At 48.9% G+C, this 20177-nt stretch overlaps 9 protein-coding genes across 9 annotated transcripts; 4 read left to right on the top strand and 5 right to left on the bottom strand.

Annotated features, from left to right (window-relative positions):
- Positions 1-169: 169 nt before the first annotated feature.
- Positions 170-1296, bottom strand: BU24DRAFT_161928 (uncharacterized protein). The gene has a single exon (XM_033521387.1). It carries the CDS (start codon positions 1161-1163, stop codon positions 339-341), a length of 825 nt encoding a protein of 274 aa, XP_033386244.1. The 5' UTR covers positions 1164-1296; the 3' UTR covers positions 170-338.
- A 503-nt stretch (positions 1297-1799) lies between these two features.
- BU24DRAFT_161865 (uncharacterized protein) lies at positions 1800-2407 on the bottom strand. The gene is made up of 2 exons (XM_033521386.1): positions 2128-2407; positions 1800-2070 (listed from the first exon to the last, which is right to left on the bottom strand). Exons 1-2 carry the CDS (start codon positions 2265-2267, stop codon positions 1905-1907), a joined length of 306 nt encoding a protein of 101 aa, XP_033386243.1. The 5' UTR covers positions 2268-2407; the 3' UTR covers positions 1800-1904.
- Positions 2408-4694: 2287 nt separating this feature from the next.
- On the bottom strand, positions 4695-6674 carry BU24DRAFT_161861 (uncharacterized protein). Its single transcript, XM_033521385.1, has 6 exons — positions 6219-6674; positions 6057-6161; positions 5826-6003; positions 5622-5773; positions 5511-5560; positions 4695-5449 (listed from the first exon to the last, which is right to left on the bottom strand). The coding sequence occupies exons 1-6, from the start codon at positions 6387-6389 to the stop codon at positions 5032-5034; spliced, it is 1074 nt and encodes a 357-aa protein (XP_033386242.1). The 5' UTR covers positions 6390-6674; the 3' UTR covers positions 4695-5031.
- Positions 6675-7651: 977 nt separating this feature from the next.
- Positions 7652-8832, top strand: BU24DRAFT_420953 (NAD(P)-binding protein). Its single transcript, XM_033527601.1, has 3 exons — positions 7652-7864; positions 7919-8338; positions 8393-8832. The coding sequence occupies exons 1-3, from the start codon at positions 7798-7800 to the stop codon at positions 8749-8751; spliced, it is 846 nt and encodes a 281-aa protein (XP_033386241.1). The 5' UTR covers positions 7652-7797; the 3' UTR covers positions 8752-8832.
- Positions 8833-9578: 746 nt separating this feature from the next.
- Positions 9579-11606, top strand: BU24DRAFT_346117 (uncharacterized protein; the record flags this gene model as incomplete). The annotated part of the gene is made up of 1 exon (XM_033523473.1): positions 9579-11606. A coding segment is annotated over one exon (2028 nt), but the record flags the coding sequence as incomplete, so codon positions are not given.
- On the bottom strand, positions 11385-14068 carry BU24DRAFT_420951 (HET-domain-containing protein). The gene is made up of 2 exons (XM_033527600.1): positions 13502-14068; positions 11385-13447 (listed from the first exon to the last, which is right to left on the bottom strand). The coding sequence occupies exons 1-2, from the start codon at positions 13914-13916 to the stop codon at positions 11796-11798; spliced, it is 2067 nt and encodes a 688-aa protein (XP_033386239.1). The 5' UTR covers positions 13917-14068; the 3' UTR covers positions 11385-11795.
- A 960-nt stretch (positions 14069-15028) lies between these two features.
- BU24DRAFT_316206 (uncharacterized protein) lies at positions 15029-15937 on the top strand (the record flags this gene model as incomplete). The annotated part of the gene is made up of 2 exons (XM_033522878.1): positions 15029-15093; positions 15169-15937. Coding segments are annotated over 2 exons (834 nt in total), but the record flags the coding sequence as incomplete, so codon positions are not given.
- A 435-nt stretch (positions 15938-16372) lies between these two features.
- On the bottom strand, positions 16373-17528 carry BU24DRAFT_407864 (uncharacterized protein; the record flags this gene model as incomplete). Its single annotated transcript, XM_033525827.1, has 5 exons — positions 16373-16633; positions 16684-16987; positions 17070-17144; positions 17196-17314; positions 17457-17528. The coding sequence occupies 5 exons, from the start codon at positions 17526-17528 to the stop codon at positions 16373-16375; spliced, it is 831 nt and encodes a 276-aa protein (XP_033386237.1).
- A 641-nt stretch (positions 17529-18169) lies between these two features.
- On the top strand, positions 18170-20113 carry BU24DRAFT_407863 (alpha/beta-hydrolase; the record flags this gene model as incomplete). Its single annotated transcript, XM_033525826.1, has 7 exons — positions 18170-18562; positions 18610-18687; positions 18739-18902; positions 18952-19301; positions 19357-19428; positions 19494-19910; positions 19965-20113. The coding sequence occupies 7 exons, from the start codon at positions 18170-18172 to the stop codon at positions 20111-20113; spliced, it is 1623 nt and encodes a 540-aa protein (XP_033386236.1).
- Between the last annotated feature and the right edge of the window lie 64 nt (positions 20114-20177).

Genomic DNA, 20177 nt, shown 5'->3' with positions numbered 1-20177 from the left:
GGAGTGGAGGAGGAAGAATGGAGTTCACGAGCTCAAAGACCAAGTAAAACGGGAGTGGGACAAACGCCAGGCTAAGGTGAATGTATGCATTGAGTAAAGGGGTGGTATATGTGGGGAATCGTTTGGTGTGGGGTCATGGGTAGGTGACGGAATGAGCTTCTTTCGAGCGTGTCGTATACGTGGATGGTGAATCATGAGTTGGGTCGATTGTGGAAACGCGGGGTTCGGAGATATATGATATGTCGGGAAAAAACCATGCTGAAGCGCGAGAGTCAGGCGTATGCTGAATAAGGTAGTCGGAAAACCAAGAGGGAGGAATGATGAAATGATGCAACCGTTCATGCGGGTGCCGCGGGGGGTGGGAACGATTGTGATGTCGAACTCGGGCCTGGCTGGTTCATTTGTGCGAGCTGACCGGCCATGATGCTCAGGGCCTCTCGTGTGGCATCCACATTGAGCTCACCCCGCTCCTGTGCTTCCTTGAGAAATTGTTCCCACTCGGGATCCATCGCTACGTTGACGCCCTGGTCTCGCATCGCTGCTGCATGGAGAAGTCTTTGATTGAGAGCGAAACCCACGCTCTCGTCTATCTCATCACCTTCATCCTCTTCCCCTTCTTCATCATCCTCATCGTGCATTTCTGTATCGAGGGGTGCTGTTGAGCGTGATCCAATAACCTCCTCGCCTGATGCAACGACTTCCTCAATCTCCACCTCGATGTCCGTCTTCACATTTATGCCATTGTTCCGCGATGTCTTGTGCTTCCTGCGATCTACCCATTCGGTGATCTCCATTCCTGTGGTATCCCTCACCTTGACGCCCTCGTCTCGCTCGTACCTCTCCCTCGCCCAGAGTGTGCCTTCCCATCTGCAGAATCCCTGGATTTCGCTGTCCGTGAGTCCTAGCTGGTCGAAAGCCTCGAACAGCTTTTTGTGATGAGGGAAGCGCCCTAAACGCTTTCGGTGTGGAGCGTGTGCGTAGTTAAGACCCGGATATCGGGCTTCGATCGTGTCGAGCGAGCCATAGAAGGTGGCGGTTTCAATACGGACTTCGCCAACGAGGTTTTTGGAAAGATGTGCGGAGAAGCTTGGAGGGTCTGAGGAGGTCGGGTTCGGGAAGAGATTGTTGTAGACGAGGAGGGAGATGGGGTTCTTGCGATGCATTTTGCAAGATTGTGCGCCTGTGTGAGAATGCCGTTATCAGGAATTCGTGTTTCCTCGTTATGTTGTAGTGGTGTGGGGTGGTGTGTTTGCGGTGTGGTGTGTGTAGTGTGGGGAGAGTCCTGTCCGTCTGCCTGTTTATGAAGCCGAGATCCGCACGAGTGACTCCTCGATGATTGTGAGTCGTTGAACGGGCGAGTTGAAAGGGTGGTCAAGACGTGTTCTTGCTTGGAGAGGTAGAGAGCAGGAGGAGGGCAGACTCGGTGGTATGGAAGTGTTGTGCCCCGGAACTTGTGTGGAATGTTCAACTCTCAAGAAAGAGGAAGGAAGGTCCACTGGTGGATCCGCAGCTTCTTCAGCCAATCCCTATATGTACTATGGTCGTAACAACTCTTCTCCTGCGCACAGCTGGGTCGTTATGGTCGTCGTCGTCGTCGTCGCTGTGATTATCGTCGGGGGTACGAGTAGGATGCTGACTGTTATGCGTATGCGTGACGGTTCCTTTTGCCGCTTAGGTGGAATCCGCCTTCGATGACTGGGGCCGACTCGAATCCTCCCTCAGCTGCTTGTGTTCAGGTGTGATGTGAGTAGTGTGGTGTAGTGTAATGTAGTGTAGTGTGTTGTAACTTGTAGTGTTGGTGTGGTGCGATGCGGTGCGGTGCGGTGCAGCCAAGTGCAGTCAGACGTTCTCGTGACAAACGGTTTGCGCAGGTGACGGAGACGATAGTTTGTCGAGGGAGATTATTAGGCGACAAGCCGAAACCACCGGATTATTCCTTGGGGATTGTTTGGGAGAGGAGCTGGTGGAGGACAGGAAAGGAGATTGTCGAGGAGCTGCAAGGAGAAGAACAGGGGCGTGCGGTCTCTTTGTGGGCCACCCTGGTCGAGTGAATTGCGGCGGCGGCGGCTACTAGTTATTCAAAAAGTCACTAACTATTCACTGACCGATGACTACCTAGGTACCTACTACAACGATAATAACAATAGCAATGCTGGCGAAGTTGGGCAATCCAGAACGGGAGCAATACACAAAACAAAGAAAGACCGGAATCGAGGGGAAATCTTGCAAAAGCAGGGGACGCGGGTCAAAGGGGCTTTTATTACCATGAACAAGCTGCACAGCTACGGAGTATGTCTGCCATCACGATACTAGCAGCCGACACATCCCATGATGCTCACCGCCTCCCATATGCCATTCCTTGTTCCTTTTCCTTTCCCTTTCCCTTTGAATTTCTCTCGCCCTATTCTGGCCGTCAGCAGTAACGGTAGCAGCAGCTACTGGCAACTAGGAAGCAAGCAATCAAGATGAGGATATGAAGGTTGCAGGACAGAACCGGACAGGACGAGACAGGACGAGACAGGACGTGCTAGGGTTAAGGTAATTAGTTATGAGCAGAACTGCGGGATTGTCGAGGGAAGAAGGATTACGCCAGCCACAGCCATTGGAACCACCAGAATCCACTCCCCCAGAATCCCATCCATGCCCATGCCAATATCGATTGATGGCACATCTTCCCAGAGTGACCCAGTCCTGTCCTGTCCTGTCCAACTCATCAGCCAACAGCAAGCCCTACATAAAAGCCCGGCCAGTCACTGGGCCAGGAACCAACTCAGCCAGGGTTCCTACACCAATTGCATGGCTAGATAGGTTCAAATTCGCAACCGGTGCAATAGGTGTACCAAGTACTGGACAGGACCCTGACCTTGACTAGGGAGATGCACGAATATCTTTGCCGAACCATGGCCACTCATCCCAGGGCTGGCCTGGAATGCCTGCAAGATTCTTGTGTTAAATCTTCGGGAGCGCTCGTGCAACCAGGACAGCAAGGCAAGGCAAGGTATACTCCGTTGGTAGGGTAGGCATAGCATATCACCAACATTGTGAAAAGGTCTCGAGCGGCATTCAGGTGGTCTTTTAAAGTCCTTTAAAGTCGACCTGTGAGCTGTACAAATGATCAGCCTCCCCGCCAATCAATGCCGATCTTCCCGCACCTTTTTAACATGATCGTGTACAAAAGTATTGGCCAGATCCCGTAGACTACTGGCAGTAATGACTTTGACGATGGCTTGATGGACTTTTGGGTCCACCGTCCACTGCCAGCGTCCCGCATCCGGCGGCGCAATTTCAATCCTCGTTACGTAGGGCGTCCACGACTGGCTGACAGGTCTTCTCACCAACTCGCTGGAGTTGCATATTCATGCATCTGCTTCTGCATCTGCTTCTAGTCCTGCGACAGCAAAACACGTAGGACGGCATCGCCATGGGACGAATGAAGGCAGTACATCCTGTATGTAAGTCCTGCACATTTGTCGCAGAAGTGCACAGTGCAATTCCGACTATGAAAGGGAAGAAACAGCATCAGAACAAACAAAGATTCAACGAAACCGGATCGACATCAAGACAGCGCTTTGATGGAACTACTCATATGTTGTTAAACCTTCCTGGGTCAATGTCGGGCATTTACTGTGGTACTCTTTCCGTAGTTTGTCGATGACTTGCTTTCGCTTTTGCTTGCCCTGTGCCCTCCGCCCACTTTTCTCCTCAATTCCCTTCCACTTCCACTTCCATTTCCGCATGATTGCCGAATAGGAACAGTACAGGTGTACAGCACATCACCCACTCGGCATCATCCTAGTTGCTCGAACCACCAGCCTCGGTTACTTGCATGCTTCTTGGTGCTGGTAGCCTTGGTGGAGTGGCTGGGAAACATTGCGCACCCAAAGGTCCCGCCGCGTTGGCGATTGGGAGCGATTGGGACCGGTCAACCCCATCACGTGATTTACTTTCCGACGGGGTTGGTAAAGTGCAAGCCAATTGATAGAAGAGAAATGTATGGTAAATACGGTCTAGCTACAGAGTACCATCATGTAAGATCACTTATTCTTCCAGGGTCGACGAACGTAGAGATCCCATTCACTATCACGTGTCCCATTTCAACGTTTCCTTCACTCTTTAGTCTCCCCTCGACAACATCATTGGAATGGTATGCAACACATTAGAGTCTAAAAGCTGATGCTTCCCATTTATATGTTTGACTATCTCGGTGCTTGGCCACTATTGTTTTTTCAGTCCCGGACATGCCCATGCTAACAGAATGTTCTCTACATTCAACGTCACCTCCCTCTTGATGCCACCTTAGTCTTGGAACGCAAAATATCTTTTGAGATGCAGGGCTAAGAACAAAGGATCTTGTCATTAGTCGGGTCTAAAGGATGAGAGTTGACGTTGCGAATGTTCTTGTTCATATGATCTGATCTTCCTTTCTGCCAGTAGTTCGACACTGTACAAATTCAAGTGTATCCACGATTCTACATAAGATTCCACGCACATAAATCTGCAAGAAGAAATTGTTCGAGGAAATTACTCGGTAGCATATGGGGCCATCGTATCAAACTCTCCTGAACTCTTGAGGGCGCATATCAAATCTTCACTCATGAAGCGCGACTTAGGTCAAAGATACAAAGCACATCGTAGTCTTTGGGCTTGATTCGGAATTCCTTGGTTTGTAGTACCTATGTATGTTCCAACCCCAGCAGGTCATAAGTCTACAACTTCTACACATCTACAAGGCTGGCCAGACAAAGAATCCGCCGCTGTGCGGTTTTCTTCATGTCATGCAGTCGTAGCGTCGACGGCCTGCTTTTGGATGGTAAAGAAACACAGAAACTCCTTCACGTAAGCTAATCTATAGTGGTAATAGTATTTCGGACAATTGATGATGGTATAATATTCTGAAATTCGATTCGCTCTGCTAAGTTGATTCCCCGCGCGTCGTAAGTAGGCGTCCGGCCATAGTGATATAGGGTAGTTATGCAGTGACAAAGCACTGAGCACTTTTATTCGTTTGACTTCTTTTCCGAGGTTTCTCGCTCATCGTGGTAAGCCTTGAACCCCCTTGGGAGTATCCATCTTCGAAGATGTCACCGAGTACTTGGTCTCCACCACGATCTTTCTCTGACTATCACCATCGCTCTCCGGCTCGTCGTGATCATTCAAGACCTGGAAGGTATCCATCATTATGCCTGGTCGGGACGGGGTGTTTCGGGAATGGAAAGATTGGGGCGGGTAAGCACTTCCAGACGCGCCGCCGGGCGTTTTGGAAGACCCTGTGGTGATCCTGATGCGAATAGAAAGGAGCGGACGAAGCGCAGGCATGGAGCCGGCGATTATCCCGATGCCCTCCTCTGTCAGTGACCAGAAGCCGATCTTGCCTGTGCCGTACATGAACTCGCCGGGATCGCTGTAGAGAGTGAGGAACTTGAGGCGGACGAGCGTGGCGCAAGATGCACTGATGGGTTGGACGGGTTAGTCGATAGGGTCGAGTTGGATGTTTTAGTGGTGGTACTTACAATGAGGCTAGACCAAGCATGACTGCGACTAATGCCTTGACTTTGCCTTTCTAAAGTTGATAGTCAGTAGCTGTCTGTTGTTGGATTTGCTTGGAGTAAGTGAGTGCTTACCATCTGCACGTTCCATAGTAGAATTGCCGGTAGGATGGAGAGGCTGAAATCAGTCGCAATCTCGACGGCTGAGAAAAACAAGCTGACGTTCGTGTTCAGTTGCAAGTTGCATTTTCCAGTAGCTTCGCCCCAGAGTGTGCTAATCGGATGGCCTGGTATGGTTGTCAGTAGTGCATTCTCCAGATACGATTTTAGGATGCATACAAATATTCGCAATACCAACACAAAAGACAATCGCGGCGATGATGGTAGCTCCAATGATGAGCCATAGAGCCCATTCAATAGGTCGTTGACCCGAGGCAATACGCAAGAGAGTGACTGCAACACTGATCTTGATGAACATGGCACTGACTGCGTAAAAGTACTCAGCGATGTAGAACAGCTGAGAATCGTCAGTTTTCCGAATTTTCAACAGAGAGAGATGGTTTGACATACCTTAACTCCCTTCGCCATTGTCAAGGGGGGCAATACTGCAGAGAATTGTCCGGAACCATAGTAACAGCACACTATACACAGTGAAGCTGTAACTGTGAAAAGCACCTGTTGATGTTAGCTACTTCTTCTTCGATCTAGAAGCTCCTATTATTTCCAACTTACTATGCCCACCGACATGAAATAGTCATCCATTCCCCATGCTTTCTTCCATATCCGCACTCCAAGACGTGCCAGGAAAAAGGTCCAACTCAGCACAAGCAAAATAATCGCACCATATAACAACACCAGTCCATCTCCAACGGGGTTAACCGTTGGTACATCAACGTTCGCCATGCTCGCAACCAGACGATAATATCAGCAGCAAGCGAGGAGAGTAACTGAGAAGGGAGTAAGTAAACGGTCGAACTAGATCCGGAGAGAGAAGACGAGGAGCAAATAAGCAAATATAGAAGTGCCATCCATCGCCCCATCGCAACGGCACCGTAACTGGATCGAGACCCAAACACAAGTTTCCTGGCCGCCCCCTCCCCCCGTCTCGCTCGAACGGGTAGGTATTGGGATTCCAGGTCCCATAACCAAAGGCGTTTTGAAAATCTTGTCCATTTTGAACGTAATTTGATACTTAGCTTTGCATAGGAGGAATCCCTCCGAGGCGTACCGCTTGTTGACCGCCCCGCCCGCTGTCTGCTTCCCCTGCTTCTTCGCCGTTAGTCGCCGTTGGATATCAATCCCCGGAAGTCTTCCGGCCATCGAAATGTGCACAATACCACCACTACGCCATCTCATGTTGAAATCGTGGCTTTATGAGTTTCCTTCATCATCCTGTTTAGTAGCTACACAGTGATCCTTTGGTATTCCTAAAATACAATTCAATACAGCGTCAAAAAGTAAGAAGCATCAGTACATGATTACTTGCAACTTAGCCGATTCTATGCGGTATTTTCGACCCCTTCATCCCAGACAAGCACGTTCCTCACAACTACGTAGAAGAACGGGTATCCCAGATCTCATGCAGGTTCGTTCCCGCCGGCCTGTTGCAGCCACTCACGGTACGTCACGGCGGTTCTCCCGCTATGACTCTACATACATGGAACAGACCTAATTAGCGGAAGGCGTCGTACGCATAAGTATCCAACTACCTCCTAGCAAGCAAGATTTGATTTTAGTTCGAGGTTACTGCAAAGGGGGAAAGTGCGGACGTTGGACCCGAATTGGTCGGTCAAACAAGGTTGCATCGCTCAGCCGTCCCCCGGCGGGCCGGTTGCGATGGGCTCGGTTGCGAGCACAGATGTCAAGGGGAGGGTGGCCTGCCCATCGTACAATTACTTATGCTCATGCGAAATCTATATCGAACCGAAAGGTTGGTCTCGGGGTTTTTTAAGCATCTGACTTGCATGGAGAAATAGTCTGCGTTTGTTTGAGAAACGCGGCCCAAAATTCTCAAAGAAGTGGCCCTCAGCAGTAGAATGAGCGGCACAGACCTGGCAGAACTGGGGGGTGGTTCATCCAAGTCGAAATAACTAAGGAGTGGGTCTCCGTTGTCTCGAACGAGCGGCAGCCGTTGGAAACAAGCCGCGTCCGTCGAGAACAAGCCGCGGCTACGACGTGCATCCCGCCCTCTTAGTTCAAACATTTCCTCGTATTCCGAGCTGGACCTGCGCTTTCGCCCTCAAGTGGAGTGATTTATAGCTGACCCTGGACCCTATTTTTCCCTTTGAAATTCAGTTCACTCAGTATCAATATGGCCAGTTTTGAAATCAAAGACGAAGTCCTCACCGGCTTCAAGGGCAAGGTTGCGGTTGTGACAGGTAGCTAATTCCACGGAATTGGACTTCTTGTACTCAGAATTGACATTGCAATAGGAGGATCATCTGGCATTGGCCTCGCCACAGTTGAGTTGCTGGGATCACTCGGCGCATCCGTCGTAAATGGTGATGTCCAAGCACCAAAAACACCTGGCGATGTCACTTTTGTGCAAGCCGATGTGAGGAGCTGGACAGACCTCGTCAAGCTTTTCAAGACAGCAAAGGACAAGCACGGAAGGGTCGACTACGTTTTTGTGAATGCTGGCATTGGCCCGCGCGCCAACTACCTCGAGCTTGAGGTTGACGAGAACGGTGATCCCAAAGCGCCAAACAGCGACACCGTCGACATCAATTTGGACAGCGTGATCAACACTACCACAGTAGCTGCTCACTATTTGAAGGGACAGCCAGAGGGCGGGTCTATTGTGCTCATGGGATCCAGCACTGGCTTGCACCCTGTCCGAGCCGTCGATTATTGTGAGCAGTCAATTGATTACAGGCCTCAATGCACACATGTACTAACATTATTAGCAACCGCCAAAGCCGGTGTTCTCGGCTTCGGTCGAGGATTCGCAAAGATCGTTGAGGTAGCCGGCCTACCCATTCGTGTCAACACCCTCATCCCGTCTTGGACAGACTCGCAGGTGCTGCCTGATCTGAAAAACATCCTAGCAGCAGTATCACAGGGATGCCAGCCTGCCTCTGTAGTTGCCCGCGCAGTCGCTTACTTGTTCGTCGAGAAATCGAGACATGGGGATGTCATTTTCATCTGTGACGGAAAGTACACCGAGGTTGAGAAGACGATCCTCGCACCAGCATATGATACCATTAGGGGAGAACACCCCACTGACGATGAAGTTTTGGCCAGAGTGTTTGCATTGGGAGGTTAGATAAATCCAGATACCAGAAATGTTAAAGCTACACGGCCGTAGCGAATTGATTCTTGCTATTGTCAGCGATTTCACTCCATACAATTATCGCCTCTTGCTTTCGCATCGTGGAAAAGAGAGCGCACTGAGACTGCTGTGCACCAGGCCAACCTTCCTCATCGAGGAGCCAACCCTGGCCGTGTTCTGGTACGAGTGGCGTTCTTTCTCCAAGGGCGCTCGGTGCATCTGAAGTATTACGAGGATTGACATATGCAGATCCTGTCAGGATTCGATCGATTGCTTACATTCAACTTCCATCCAGACCAAAATACGGAGTTCCTAGATACGCGTACACAGTACATAAATTCCATCCTTGTCCTGACTAACGTTTCCTGTATTCCGCGCTAGACTGTCCCGCCGTTCCGGTGCTGGGGACCCTCGCTAGCCATGCGTCGGGGATGACCTGTCATCCAATCATTTTGATCCAGTACCAAGGAAGCTCCCTGAAGTCCTTAGTTTCTTTCAACTACTCAAGTCTCACGGCATCTGTGCTTAGGTCGAAGCCATCCAACACAACGCAATCCCTATTGATTGTAACCTGACATCAGTCGACTTGCGTCTTCACAAGTCTCACTCGGAAGCGTGGAAGCTATCGCCGTGAAGCATTCTGGAGTGCTGTAGCGCTTCACGCCACCGAAACTCGCCACATCGTATATCATGAAGGGGCTGCATTGCCGATGCAAGTCCCGCTCCATTCGCCATGTCTACCTTCAATGGTATAATCCATGGTATGGATCCTCTTACATTCCGTCCTGCACAAGCCGGGTTCTCACCACTAGTCGCGCTTAGAGTTTCCCCAAATCAGGATCGATAATTTCCGTCAACACGCTGATAGGAAAGCACCTTTGGCTTGCTTTCTGAGTCATGTTCATTCCGATCATCTGACTGGCTTGGAGTCTTTAAGAGCACCTTTTGTTTATTGTTCTGCAGCGACAAGAGAGATTCTCTTGCGTTTGGAGAAATACCACTACAGAGTCAACTTCGCCAAGGGCATCTTAGAAAGTCGCAATGTCACCTATGACAGGAATATGCGCAAATTGGCGAAGCCACTTCAACTGGAAACTCCTACCGTCATCGAGCTTGGACCAGAGAACAAAATACGTGTAACACTCTTCGATGCCAATCATTGCGTTGGCGCGGTGATGTTTCTCATTGAAGGTAACGGCACCGCAATCCTATACACAGGAGACATTCGCGCAGAAACCTGGTGGGTGAATTCTCTTGTACGCAACCCAGTCCTCATACCCTACACCATCGGGACACGTCGTTTGGATTGTGTGTATCTGGACACCACATTTGCAAGCAAGTCCAGGCCTTACAATGAATTCCCTAGTAAAGCAGAGGGCATCCGTGAACTTCTCGCCCAAGTCGAGGGCTATCCTCCTGGCACCACATTCTACTTCCACTCTTGGACGTTCGGATACGAGGATGTTTGGTTAGCGCTGTCCGCATTTTTAGAATCCCAGATCCACCTTGACGATTATCGCTATCGTCTATATACCTCTCTTTCTACTGCTAAGAACAAAGAGCTGCGAGATTCACGCTTAGGATTCGACATCCGCGAAGCCGCGGCCTTATGCGGATTCCGGAATGGGAATCACATTCAGCAAGGCTGTTTAACGTCCAACACAAATGTTCGTTTGCATAGTTGTGAGCGGGGTATGGGGTGTCCGATCATGGACAAAGACACAGATAGTAACATTGTCCATATCATCCCGATCATCAGTCGTACGAATGGCGTTGAGATAGCCGAAGTGGGTGCTGGTGGCGGGAAGGGAGATCTTGACCAGCGAGAAGAATTGGACACGAGCAGTGTAGGCGACATTGATGAATTAAAGGAACTCTGCAAGAGGGAGATAGACGATGAAGAGTTGCTGTCGAGAGTTCTCGCCCTGTTGCAAGACTCATTAGATGCTAGAAAGGGGAAGCTCGATCTTCCAGGTGAACTCCCAAGAGAGAGTCAGGACAGCGATGCCGATCTTTCGTTGCACTCATTAGTTTCGAGATTGGAAGCGCATGTTGAGAAGACTAAAGAAGCACAGGATCAAACGAGACGTACAATTCGGTTTCCATACTCACGGCACTCTTCGTACTCGGAACTCTGCTGTTTAGTCAAGGCTCTGAATCCAAAGGACATTTTTCCTTGTACCGTTGATGAGAAAACTTGGACTCCCAATCTTGGAATGAGAGCTCTGTTTGGCGAGTATTGTTCAGCTGACATCTTCCGCCATGATGCAGAGATGACCGGAAGCTATGAGCAGCGTACCGCACAAGCCCAGAAATGCGCAAATAGTCAGGATGAAACACAGCGCGAGTCTCAGGCAAGTAGTGAGCCTCAGACATCGCCAATATCGCACAGAACTATGCAAATGCCACCACCAAACGAACGACATAACACAAATTCAATTCAAGACGGATCTCAAAGAGCGCGGGGACCTCAGGATGCTTTTACTTCATCCATGCATTCAAAACCCGTAACAGATGATGCTGGACGTCCAATGATTGTTCCAAGTTTCAATTCGATTGAGATTACTGCATTGAGAGCCGAATCTCCTCAACCTACAATCGCTGCTGAATCAGACGACCCACCCCCAACATTACCAAAACCTAACACCCGTCCACCGTCTGATCTAAGCAACCCAACCTCAACCCCGGATTCGAAGTCTAAGCCTTTGCCGACGTCGAAAAAAAGAAAAATTTCCAACAAGGAATTGGCGTACAAAGCCGCACTTGGAATTGAGCTGACCTGGCAAGATTACGGAGGGTTGGTCTGTACGAAGAAAAGGGATGTTAATGATGGAGAGTTGGAGTTGTGACGTCTGCAACTATCCTGTAGTGGATCGGCTACCAAGATTTGACAATATCACGAAGTCACCACTCACAAAATGCCCTTCCGTGAATGAAGCTCGCAGACGTAGAAAGATTTTGCCAGAACGACGAACGTGGGAGTGAAGATGTAAAGAATGGATTACATATATCAAATAACCACAGAAGGCTCAGTAAGATCAAACGAGGAGATAATCCAGTGTTCCGTCTGTAGCACGCAATGCTTCGTCTTCCGAAAACCCATCCAATGTGGAAACAGCCTTGAACGACCCTTCAGCTTTCAAGCCCCAAAATATATGATCTTGACTTCCAATCTCGAATCCACTTCTTAGGATGTGGCTGTAGTGTGATAGCGTGAAAATTCCCACTCTTTCGAACTGCAGTCCTGGTGCACATTTACGCTCCAAAATCAGACCCTCCACCGTCAGTGAAAGCGTGGACTGTTCTGAAATCAGGAGAGGTGCGAGTAACCCCACCTTATCAGTTGTGTGCCTGTCCGTTTGAAAGAGGAAGCGCGACCCCTCGGTTGTTTCTACGAACTTCAAGCCGGGCGCAGTCGTGAAGACAAAACCTTTCATCTTGAACTCGCCACCAGTGACACGAATGAATGGATCTTGTCCTGCAAAGCTCCAGGACTTAATCTCAACTGGAGTTAATTTGACCTCTCCTTCGCCCCATCGAGGATCTACGGGGCCGTCAAGGCTGATCCATGACCATGAGGGCCCACCGTCGGGTATTCTTTTCGTTGTGGATGGATTTCCAGCTTTCCACAGTAGTTGAGGCACGAGATCGTGACTCCAAATTCCTGCTAGGTAGTCACAGTCTCGAAGGGTTGCTCGCCGCAGAGATGGTTGGATCTGCCTAGCCAGGGCAGATATCGCAGCGAGCCTGTCGGCCGGAAAGGTAAGCGCCAGGCGCGTATACGTCGAGACCAAATCATCCCACGTTCGGAGCAAATGTTCAGAAGATGGAATTGTTCCACTGGTGGGATCATGGAACAGACTCCAACGTAGGTCTTTCTTCTCCGAGTACAGAATGTTTGGGAAATCGATAACCTCAATGAATTCCCTGCATTCGCAAAAAATCGCACGCATCCCCAAGTGGATGTTTCGTGGTGACATATGTCTCTCTTGGAAAATCCACGCTCGACGATGTGCTGGACTTTCCTTTATAGTGGCATTAGGATTCTGTTTCTGGAGTTCTGTCTGCTGGTCAATCCCCCAAACTTTGTTCTCTGCGTTGTGCCATTGACTACGGAGAACAAGGTCAGGCGTAGAGATGAACTGACTCGTCAGGTTACAGCCACCATGGCTGTTATGTGCCATCATTGCAACAATATTGCAATAGCCGTACTTGTAGATTTTGGACATCTCCTTGCATTCGCGATGCCAATCGCGACTAGAGTCTTGCATGATGCATAGAGAGTCGATCCAGATGTATCGCACGCCCATATCGTGTGTGACAAACATTGCATCAAGATATGTTTTCGGGATACTCTTGATGCCTTCTTTGAACTCATCTAGATTGTGTTCTAAAAGTGTCGTGGTGCGCCGTGAGCCCCAGCAGTGGCTCAGGGTTGTGTAGCGTAGAGGCCGATCCAATTCAGAAGTCTCCACCAGACGAGCGGATTGCCCCCCATCGCCAATCTCGATAAGTCGTGAGGGTAGCCATGAATCATCATGCTCCAGTTTACAGATACTGTGTTGATTGCAGCAGTGGTCTAGCCATTGTTGAACCCTGCGTCGCGTGGAAGGAGAAAAAGCTGGCTCGAGTCGAAGCCTTGGCGCTTGTAGCAATACCTTCTTGTCAAGCTCAATGCCATCGTGAACAACTACCAATGAGTCAGTTTTGTTTGGCATATGTACAACTCCGATGGCAAGCATACCAAGACTATTCAGAGTTATGCTGGACCGGGAACGCGAATCAGAACTCCGTAGACTAATCTCTATGACTGGTCCGAAGGAATTGGAACCAAGGCTATAGCTTAATGTAGCTTCGTAGGGCACATCTCGATATCTATCATCCGACGTGAGACTCCCTAATGGTATCCGGAAAAGGAGACTACGGCAGAGTCTGCATGTCCTCGAGCTGCATTCTCGGAGTGCGTTTATTGACGAATGTATTTTCAAATGCTTCGAACCTACCCTGTTTGTCGGCTCTTCTTCCCCACCAGGATGGAGCCATCCCGAGAAAAGCTCGATGCATGGCGCACAAAGCTTAGAGAATGGCTTATCCTGGTTGTCGTCTTCGGAGTGACTATCGTCGCGGTTACTACTAGAAGAAGAATATCGGTCTTCCATCTTATCGGCTGGATGCTTTAACAGGCCGTAAAGCAAGACTGTATTTGTAGCGACAGTTTGTGAGACCCAAGCTAGCGATCAGCATCTGAGACCTTTTGCAGTAGTATACCAATATGAGAAAGTCTACAATGGGAAGCTTTCTGCCGACCGGTGCATGAAGTTACTGCGTAGGAAGGCGGGCTGCACTCTTGGCTACAGTCGTTCGTCAGGTGCCTCGTTTGTCAGCCCTGCAAGAGCTCAGCCCCAACGTGATTGAAGGATCAATGCTAGGGTCCTGCGTATGACTACATTTTGATTCATTGTATACTTGAGTTGCATTAACCACTATCGCAAGCATTAGAAGCGCGATAGTGGTCGTAGATGGTTCCACTGATGATAGTCATCTCATGAGCAGCTGCAGATCGATCAAGTCTAATTCTCTGATAATTTGGCCCCTCGAGATTGGCAAAGAGAGATTCTCTTTCAAGATAGAGGTTACTATAAAACACTTTATGTGACAAGACACCTGTGAATTCTCTACGGATATGGTGTATTCATGTCTTCTCTAGTCTTCTATACAACTACACATGTTGGAACATACATGAGATGTAGTGTACATAAAATGTATTGTGACAATCAAGCGAAAGTTAACCTTATCGACTAGATGATATCGCTCTTCTGGTAACTCGAGAGTGAACTTCTGTTCCATCGATCATGATATTGTTTCACTGTTTGTTAGTAACGATAAATGATACATAGGAGTTGGGTATCAGGGATCACGGTCTTGTTCTAACATCTTGCCTAATAGAGACTAGTGCACTATTGGTTTACCATGTCCAAGCTCCAGACCGCGGCATCACGTTTGTCTGATAAGCCAAGTCGTGAACAACGCAGTGCCTCATCGGCACTTCTGCTGCCGCCCTATTCACGCCTCTGCATATCTATCTAGTTACCGGAACATACATTTCTTCTCGGGTTTTATCTTGAGGTCTCGTAGGCGTTCACCTCCTCACTATGGGACGCACGCGCGCTGTTAGCAATGCTTCCACCACCTCCACGTCCGCGCCGACGCGGGATCAAGTAGGAGCGCACCGTTGGGTTACGGCTTGAGATATGGCTTACAAGAGCGATAGGAGCTCGGGAGCATGTACGACTATTTGGCAAAGATTATACTGCTTGGTCCAAGCGGAGCCGGGAAGTAAGCTTTACCTCCTTCGCGAACTAAGAAACGATTATGGTTCGCTTTCAAGATCGTATATTGAGCATGCAATAGGTCGTGTTTGTTACATCGATTCGTGAAGGGAGAGTGGCGTGTTCTCTCTTCTCAGACTATCGGCGTCGAATTCTCCTCCAAGATCGTACATATCGGAAAACCGCCTCGGCGAAGGAGAATAAAGCTGCAACTATGGGACACCGCTGGCACAGAACGGTTTCGATCGGTCTCGCGCTCATATTATCGCGGAGCCGCAGGAGCTATACTTGTCTATGATGTCGCAAACTGGCGAAGTTTCGAAGGCGTGGGGACTTTCTTGGATGATGCCAGAGCTCTGGCTGGGCCAGATTTGACCGTAATCCTCGCGGGAAACAAGAGCGACGTAGTTGATGGACCACAAGGAGTGGCAGCAGCAGTGAATCCGTCACTGGGAAGTGTATATGGAAGCTATGGAAACGCAAGCGACGTAGGAGACGCCGAAGACAGCTTACCCCCGCCGACTCCAAGCAGCCAGTCAAGCCGGTCAGGAACAACCTCGCTTGGGCTTTCAAATCCCGCCACAGTTGCCCCGGATGGACGCGACGTACCTCAAGACCTGGCCTCCCGATGGGCTGGGTCGCATGGAATTCCCGTTGCTGTTGAGGTTTCCGCACTCAACGGAGACAAAGTAAACGAGCTTTTTGAAAGACTAGCCAGCATGATCTTGACCAAAATCGAACTAGGGGAGATCGACCCCGACGACCCCAACAGTGGCATTCAGTATGGCGACATTGGTGGGTGGGGATACACTGACGATGCAAATGGAAGTGTGAGGAGCGGTGAAGAAGGATTAAGATGGAGGCGAGGAAAGGGCAAGAAGGGAGGCCAGCAATTGCGAGAATGGGAGGAGGTCTTCAGACTCTCTGGGTCGAGCAGGAGAAGAGGCAGATGCTGTTGAAAGATATTTCTACCAAAGGCCATACAGCTGCCCAGAGCGTACCTGAAGGCGGAAGGTTGACTTTACGACTAAACGCCCCTGGCTTTGACTTGTTGGATTTCACGCGCTGCCATGCAGCATACATACCCCCTATTGGCACATCACGTTTTCCCCATTTACCAGCGAAGAAGAACAGTAATGATAATCTATTATACCAAACACACATCGGCATATTGACGTTCTGAAGTGAAAGCGTTCACAACATTGATGAGAAACGCTACACGAGAAGGACATCCTCTATTGAGCCTTGCAGGGCAATAGTATTGTGTTGGGATATTCTCAGTATAACTAGTGCTTTTGGTTTGGAGTAACCTTGACACGATCCAGGTTCTGGTACGTGATATCGGTGATTCCAATCTTCTTTGGGGCCTCGCTAGTAAACCATTTGCGCGCAGTCACATCCCCACGGAGAAGCCATTTCATGATGTGAGTTCCGACAATAGCTGGGATTCCACCATTAGGAGCATCGAACGCAGCACTGTGACCCAAGGCATGGTTCGCCTTCCAGGCTGGCGTATTAGATGGCAGGTTAGTGTAGTCACGCTCGCCCTAGCTCACATTAGCAGATATACAAATGTTACTGGAGTATGGCAACTGACATTTGGATAGGCCACATCGTCTGGGCCACCCAAGAGGTAGAAGATGGGTTTCCGGACAGCGCCTGCCACAGCTTTACTGGCCGTTTCGTTAAGTTGGCCGCTATTGAAGATACCGATATGGCCAACTCGAGAGTCATCCACACCAGCAGTGTACGATTCAAGTCCACCGCAGCTAGTGCCCCAGACACCGATCCGTGAAGCGTCAATGTGTTTCCATTGCCCCTTCCCTGCGTTGGCATATACCCAATCTATGGCAGCCGTGAGGGCACCTGGGTTTTGATTGGATGCAGGGGAGTTGGGATCACTTGGAGGCGGTATGTAGTTCTCTGGGTCAGTGAATATTGGGCCTGTCGCGATTGCGAGTGCTCCATAAGAGGCAATCTCACTGAGCAACGCGCGGTATCGGAGACCGACTATGTATGTTCATTAGTGGAAATCCCGGAATCTTGTTCTCAGACATACTGGTCCCATGTCAGCGTGGTTTTATCATGGTATTCAAGAGATTGACTTACCCTGGTGCACAGCCGCCGTTGCCCCAAACGACTATGGGTAGCTTGAGTTTCGAGCCCAAAGCTGATTCCAGTGGTTGGTATAGTGTATGGTTGGCAAGCGTTTCGACTTCGAAGTAGTACTCCAATATATGTTAGATCTCACGTTACAATCATTCAAATGGGTAAACAAACTGATTTGTATGGGCCTGATCCGCCATACTGCGATTACGATATCAGCGTGTCAAAGTTCAATATGTCTGCTCAGGGTGGCTTTGCACAAACCGATGGACCATGATCGTATCCGAGGACGATTGCAACAAGTGCAAGAGCTACGGCACCGATTTTCATCTTCATTGTTTCGGGTTGCTGCAATAAAATGTCCCGTAGTTAAATGATGCCTTCTTCATTGTCATTTGGAAAGGTATTCTGTTTAAATACCCGTCGTTCTCGTATGCAATTAGAAAGTGTGCACTTAATTGTCAATGGGCCAAATTATCCCATGCACAATGATTCACTCCAAGCCTAGGTAGTATCTACCGTTTCGATCTTCCGGAGATCGAATAAACTATTCCAGATAATTGTTATTGTACTTGTTCCCCTTACGGCACAACTCCTTTCCCACTATTGTGGGGATTTTTACATTGTGGGTCAACCCACATGCTCCTAAGTGGAAGAGATCAGCAGCAGATCTCGTGAAGGGTGCCAACAATACCGGATTTTTCTCCACCGGTTATGACAATATCCTTGATGTGGGAAACTCTCCCCTCATCGGGGGAAGTCGTGAAGGGAAAGTTATGATTTACCCCACGGGGTACATCGACTGGCTAGACTGGATCTAGTAGCTCGATGTGGTTTTGAGCACACATGTATGCTTGATCACTACTCTCAAATAGTTTAGAGACTCATAGATCGCATTATAGAGTAACATATACTTTGATCCAGTTCATTCTACGTTTGCATTATGGTATTCATTCGCAATCTTGAAATTACTTCCAATGCCTCGGTTCTCTAGGTTATTTGCGACCACAACATGGTTGTTCGCAGCCTCTGGCTCAATTGTGTTGGGCGCAACGTCTGTGACAATTGGTAATGGCACCGTGGTAGGTGTTAGTGACCACATCAATGGAGTCGAAAAATTCTTGGGCATTCCATTCGCAGAACAACCTACTGGCAGACTGCGTTTACGCCAAGCTGTGCCATTGCAGGAATCGTTCGGTACAATACAAGCTCAAAGCTTCGGTGCCTCGTGTTTCTCCACGAGGGATAATTCCACAGAGCAAAGTGAAGATTGTTTGACATTGAACATCTGGAGGCCAACGAATGCAAGCACCGAGCCTTTGCCTGTGTTGGTGTGGTTATATGGGGGAGGATTGACAAAGGGATCGACTGTGGGTTTCTCTCAAGTGTTTGTTGTATCTATACTGATTTACTTCAGGCCGATCCAAGATTTGAAGGAACCTCCTTAACAGGGATTTCTCAGAAGATTGGGAAGCCTATTATTCTCATATCCATTGTAAGTCGCAAATTCCAACGATAGAGCTATGTTGCTGATCGGACCATTTAGAATTACAGATTGGGCCCCTTTGGATTCCTCAATGGTAAAGAAATGGCCGAGCTAGGGTTACTCAATATTGGCATGCTGGACCAGCGTCTCGCATTGCACTGGATCCAGGAAAACGTCGGTGCTTTCGGCGGAGATCCTAGAAGAGTCACATTAGCTGGAGAATCGTAAGTTACTCTGGGTGCAAGATGGGTTCTACCACTAATAATCAAAAAGAGCTGGTGCTGTATCAATCTATTCACACATGATGGCATATGGTGGTCGAGACGATGGCCTCTTTCGTGGTGCAATTCTCGAAAGCGGTGGAGCTTTTCCACTTACGCCACCAGACACTGGAGTTTTTCAAAAGACTTTCGACAGCCTGATAACAAACACGTCTTGTTCTTCACTGAAGGGTGCTACTGCTACCGAGAAGCTTGATTGCATTCGAGATCTTCCGGTCGATGTGTTTAGGTCAAAAATTGGTTCAGCTACCGGACAGTCTATCGATGGCACGTTTAGTCCAACCTCTATTCAGCGAGCGATTCCTGCGGGGAAATACCTCAAGATTGCTACAATTGTCGGGAGTAGGTCAATTTGAGAACCCTAAACAAGATGCTGTGGTGATCTAACACAAAGAAGCCAACACGGATGAAGGAACTACTTCTGCGCCCACTGGCATAAACGAGACCCAGCAACTCTTTGGTAAAGTTGGTGAGTAATTCATAGCGTGACATGCTTTTTTTTTCAGAACTGTAGTCATTCTAACACAAGAACAGCGGAAGGCTATTTTCGTCCACAACTACTGCCCAACGAAACAGTGTCAACGCTTATGAGCATGTATTCTACCGATCCGAGCAAGGGTTGCCCATACAACACTGGCAAATTCAGATTCTCTCCCGGAAAGCTCGACAAGATGGCATGTTCAATATTTGGCGACATAGTACAGATCGGACCCGCACGTATGATTGCGCAGAATCTAGCCAAAGACGGAGTCCCTGTGTACAGCTATCGCTTTAATCACCTGAAGTCGAATGCTACATCAATTTCAAAAGCCATCGGAACTGGGGTAGAGCAGGATTTCGTGTTCTCTAATTTGATACCCGAGCAACCTTGGGATCAACAGATGGCATTTCAGATGTCGGCAACGTGGGTTAGCTTTGCCTATGGTCTAAATCCAAATGGTGCTATTAATGGTCAGTGGTTCCGTTATCCATTCTGTTAGGAATCTATTGACATCAAGTACACAGAGACTGGACTTCCAGAATGGCCTTTGTACGGAAACGAGGCCAGTAGCATGGTCTTCAACGGATATGGCTCGTGGATTGAAACGGATACGTATCGATCCGAACCTGTCCAATACATCATCGATCACGTTTTATCAGACGGCGCTTCGTAAGGAGTAGTTTTGGCTTTCTAAATAAGATAAGGATGAAAAGCTCAATGGGAAAGTGTGCAATATG

This window comes from Aaosphaeria arxii (assembly GCF_010015735.1).
Source record: "Aaosphaeria arxii CBS 175.79 unplaced genomic scaffold BU24scaffold_3, whole genome shotgun sequence".
NCBI lineage: Eukaryota > Fungi > Ascomycota > Dothideomycetes > Pleosporales > Aaosphaeria > Aaosphaeria arxii.
The sequence above is the reverse complement of the archived record's forward strand: the minus strand, read 5'-3'. Positions and strand labels throughout refer to the sequence as shown.

Bases quoted from the DNA above. Each gene is read 5' to 3' on its own strand.
- BU24DRAFT_161928 (XM_033521387.1), bottom strand. From the start codon at position 1,163: ATGCATCGCAAGAACCCCATCTCCCTCCTCGTCTACAACAATCTCTTC.
- BU24DRAFT_161861 (XM_033521385.1), bottom strand. From the start codon at position 6,389: ATGGCGAACGTTGATGTACCAACGGTTAACCCCGTTGGAGATGGACTG. The intron at 6,004-6,056 runs GTATGTCAAACC...GACGATTCTCAG, and splicing joins CAATGGCGAAGGGAGTTAAG to CTGTTCTACATCGCTGAGTA. The intron at 5,450-5,510 runs GTAAGTACCACC...CCAACCCATCAG, and splicing joins ATGCTTGGTCTAGCCTCATT to TGCATCTTGCGCCACGCTCG.
- BU24DRAFT_420953 (XM_033527601.1), top strand. From the start codon at position 7,798: ATGGCCAGTTTTGAAATCAAAGACGAAGTCCTCACCGGCTTCAAGGGC. The intron at 7,865-7,918 runs GTAGCTAATTCC...ACATTGCAATAG, and splicing joins CAAGGTTGCGGTTGTGACAG to GAGGATCATCTGGCATTGGC. The intron at 8,339-8,392 runs GTGAGCAGTCAA...TAACATTATTAG, and splicing joins TGTCCGAGCCGTCGATTATT to CAACCGCCAAAGCCGGTGTT.
- BU24DRAFT_161865 (XM_033521386.1), bottom strand. From the start codon at position 2,267: ATGGTAATAAAAGCCCCTTTGACCCGCGTCCCCTGCTTTTGCAAGATT. The intron at 2,071-2,127 runs GTAGGTACCTAG...TTGAATAACTAG, and splicing joins CTATTGTTATTATCGTTGTA to TAGCCGCCGCCGCCGCAATT.
- BU24DRAFT_420951 (XM_033527600.1), bottom strand. From the start codon at position 13,916: ATGGAAGACCGATATTCTTCTTCTAGTAGTAACCGCGACGATAGTCAC. The intron at 13,448-13,501 runs GTATGCTTGCCA...ACTCATTGGTAG, and splicing joins CATAACTCTGAATAGTCTTG to TTGTTCACGATGGCATTGAG.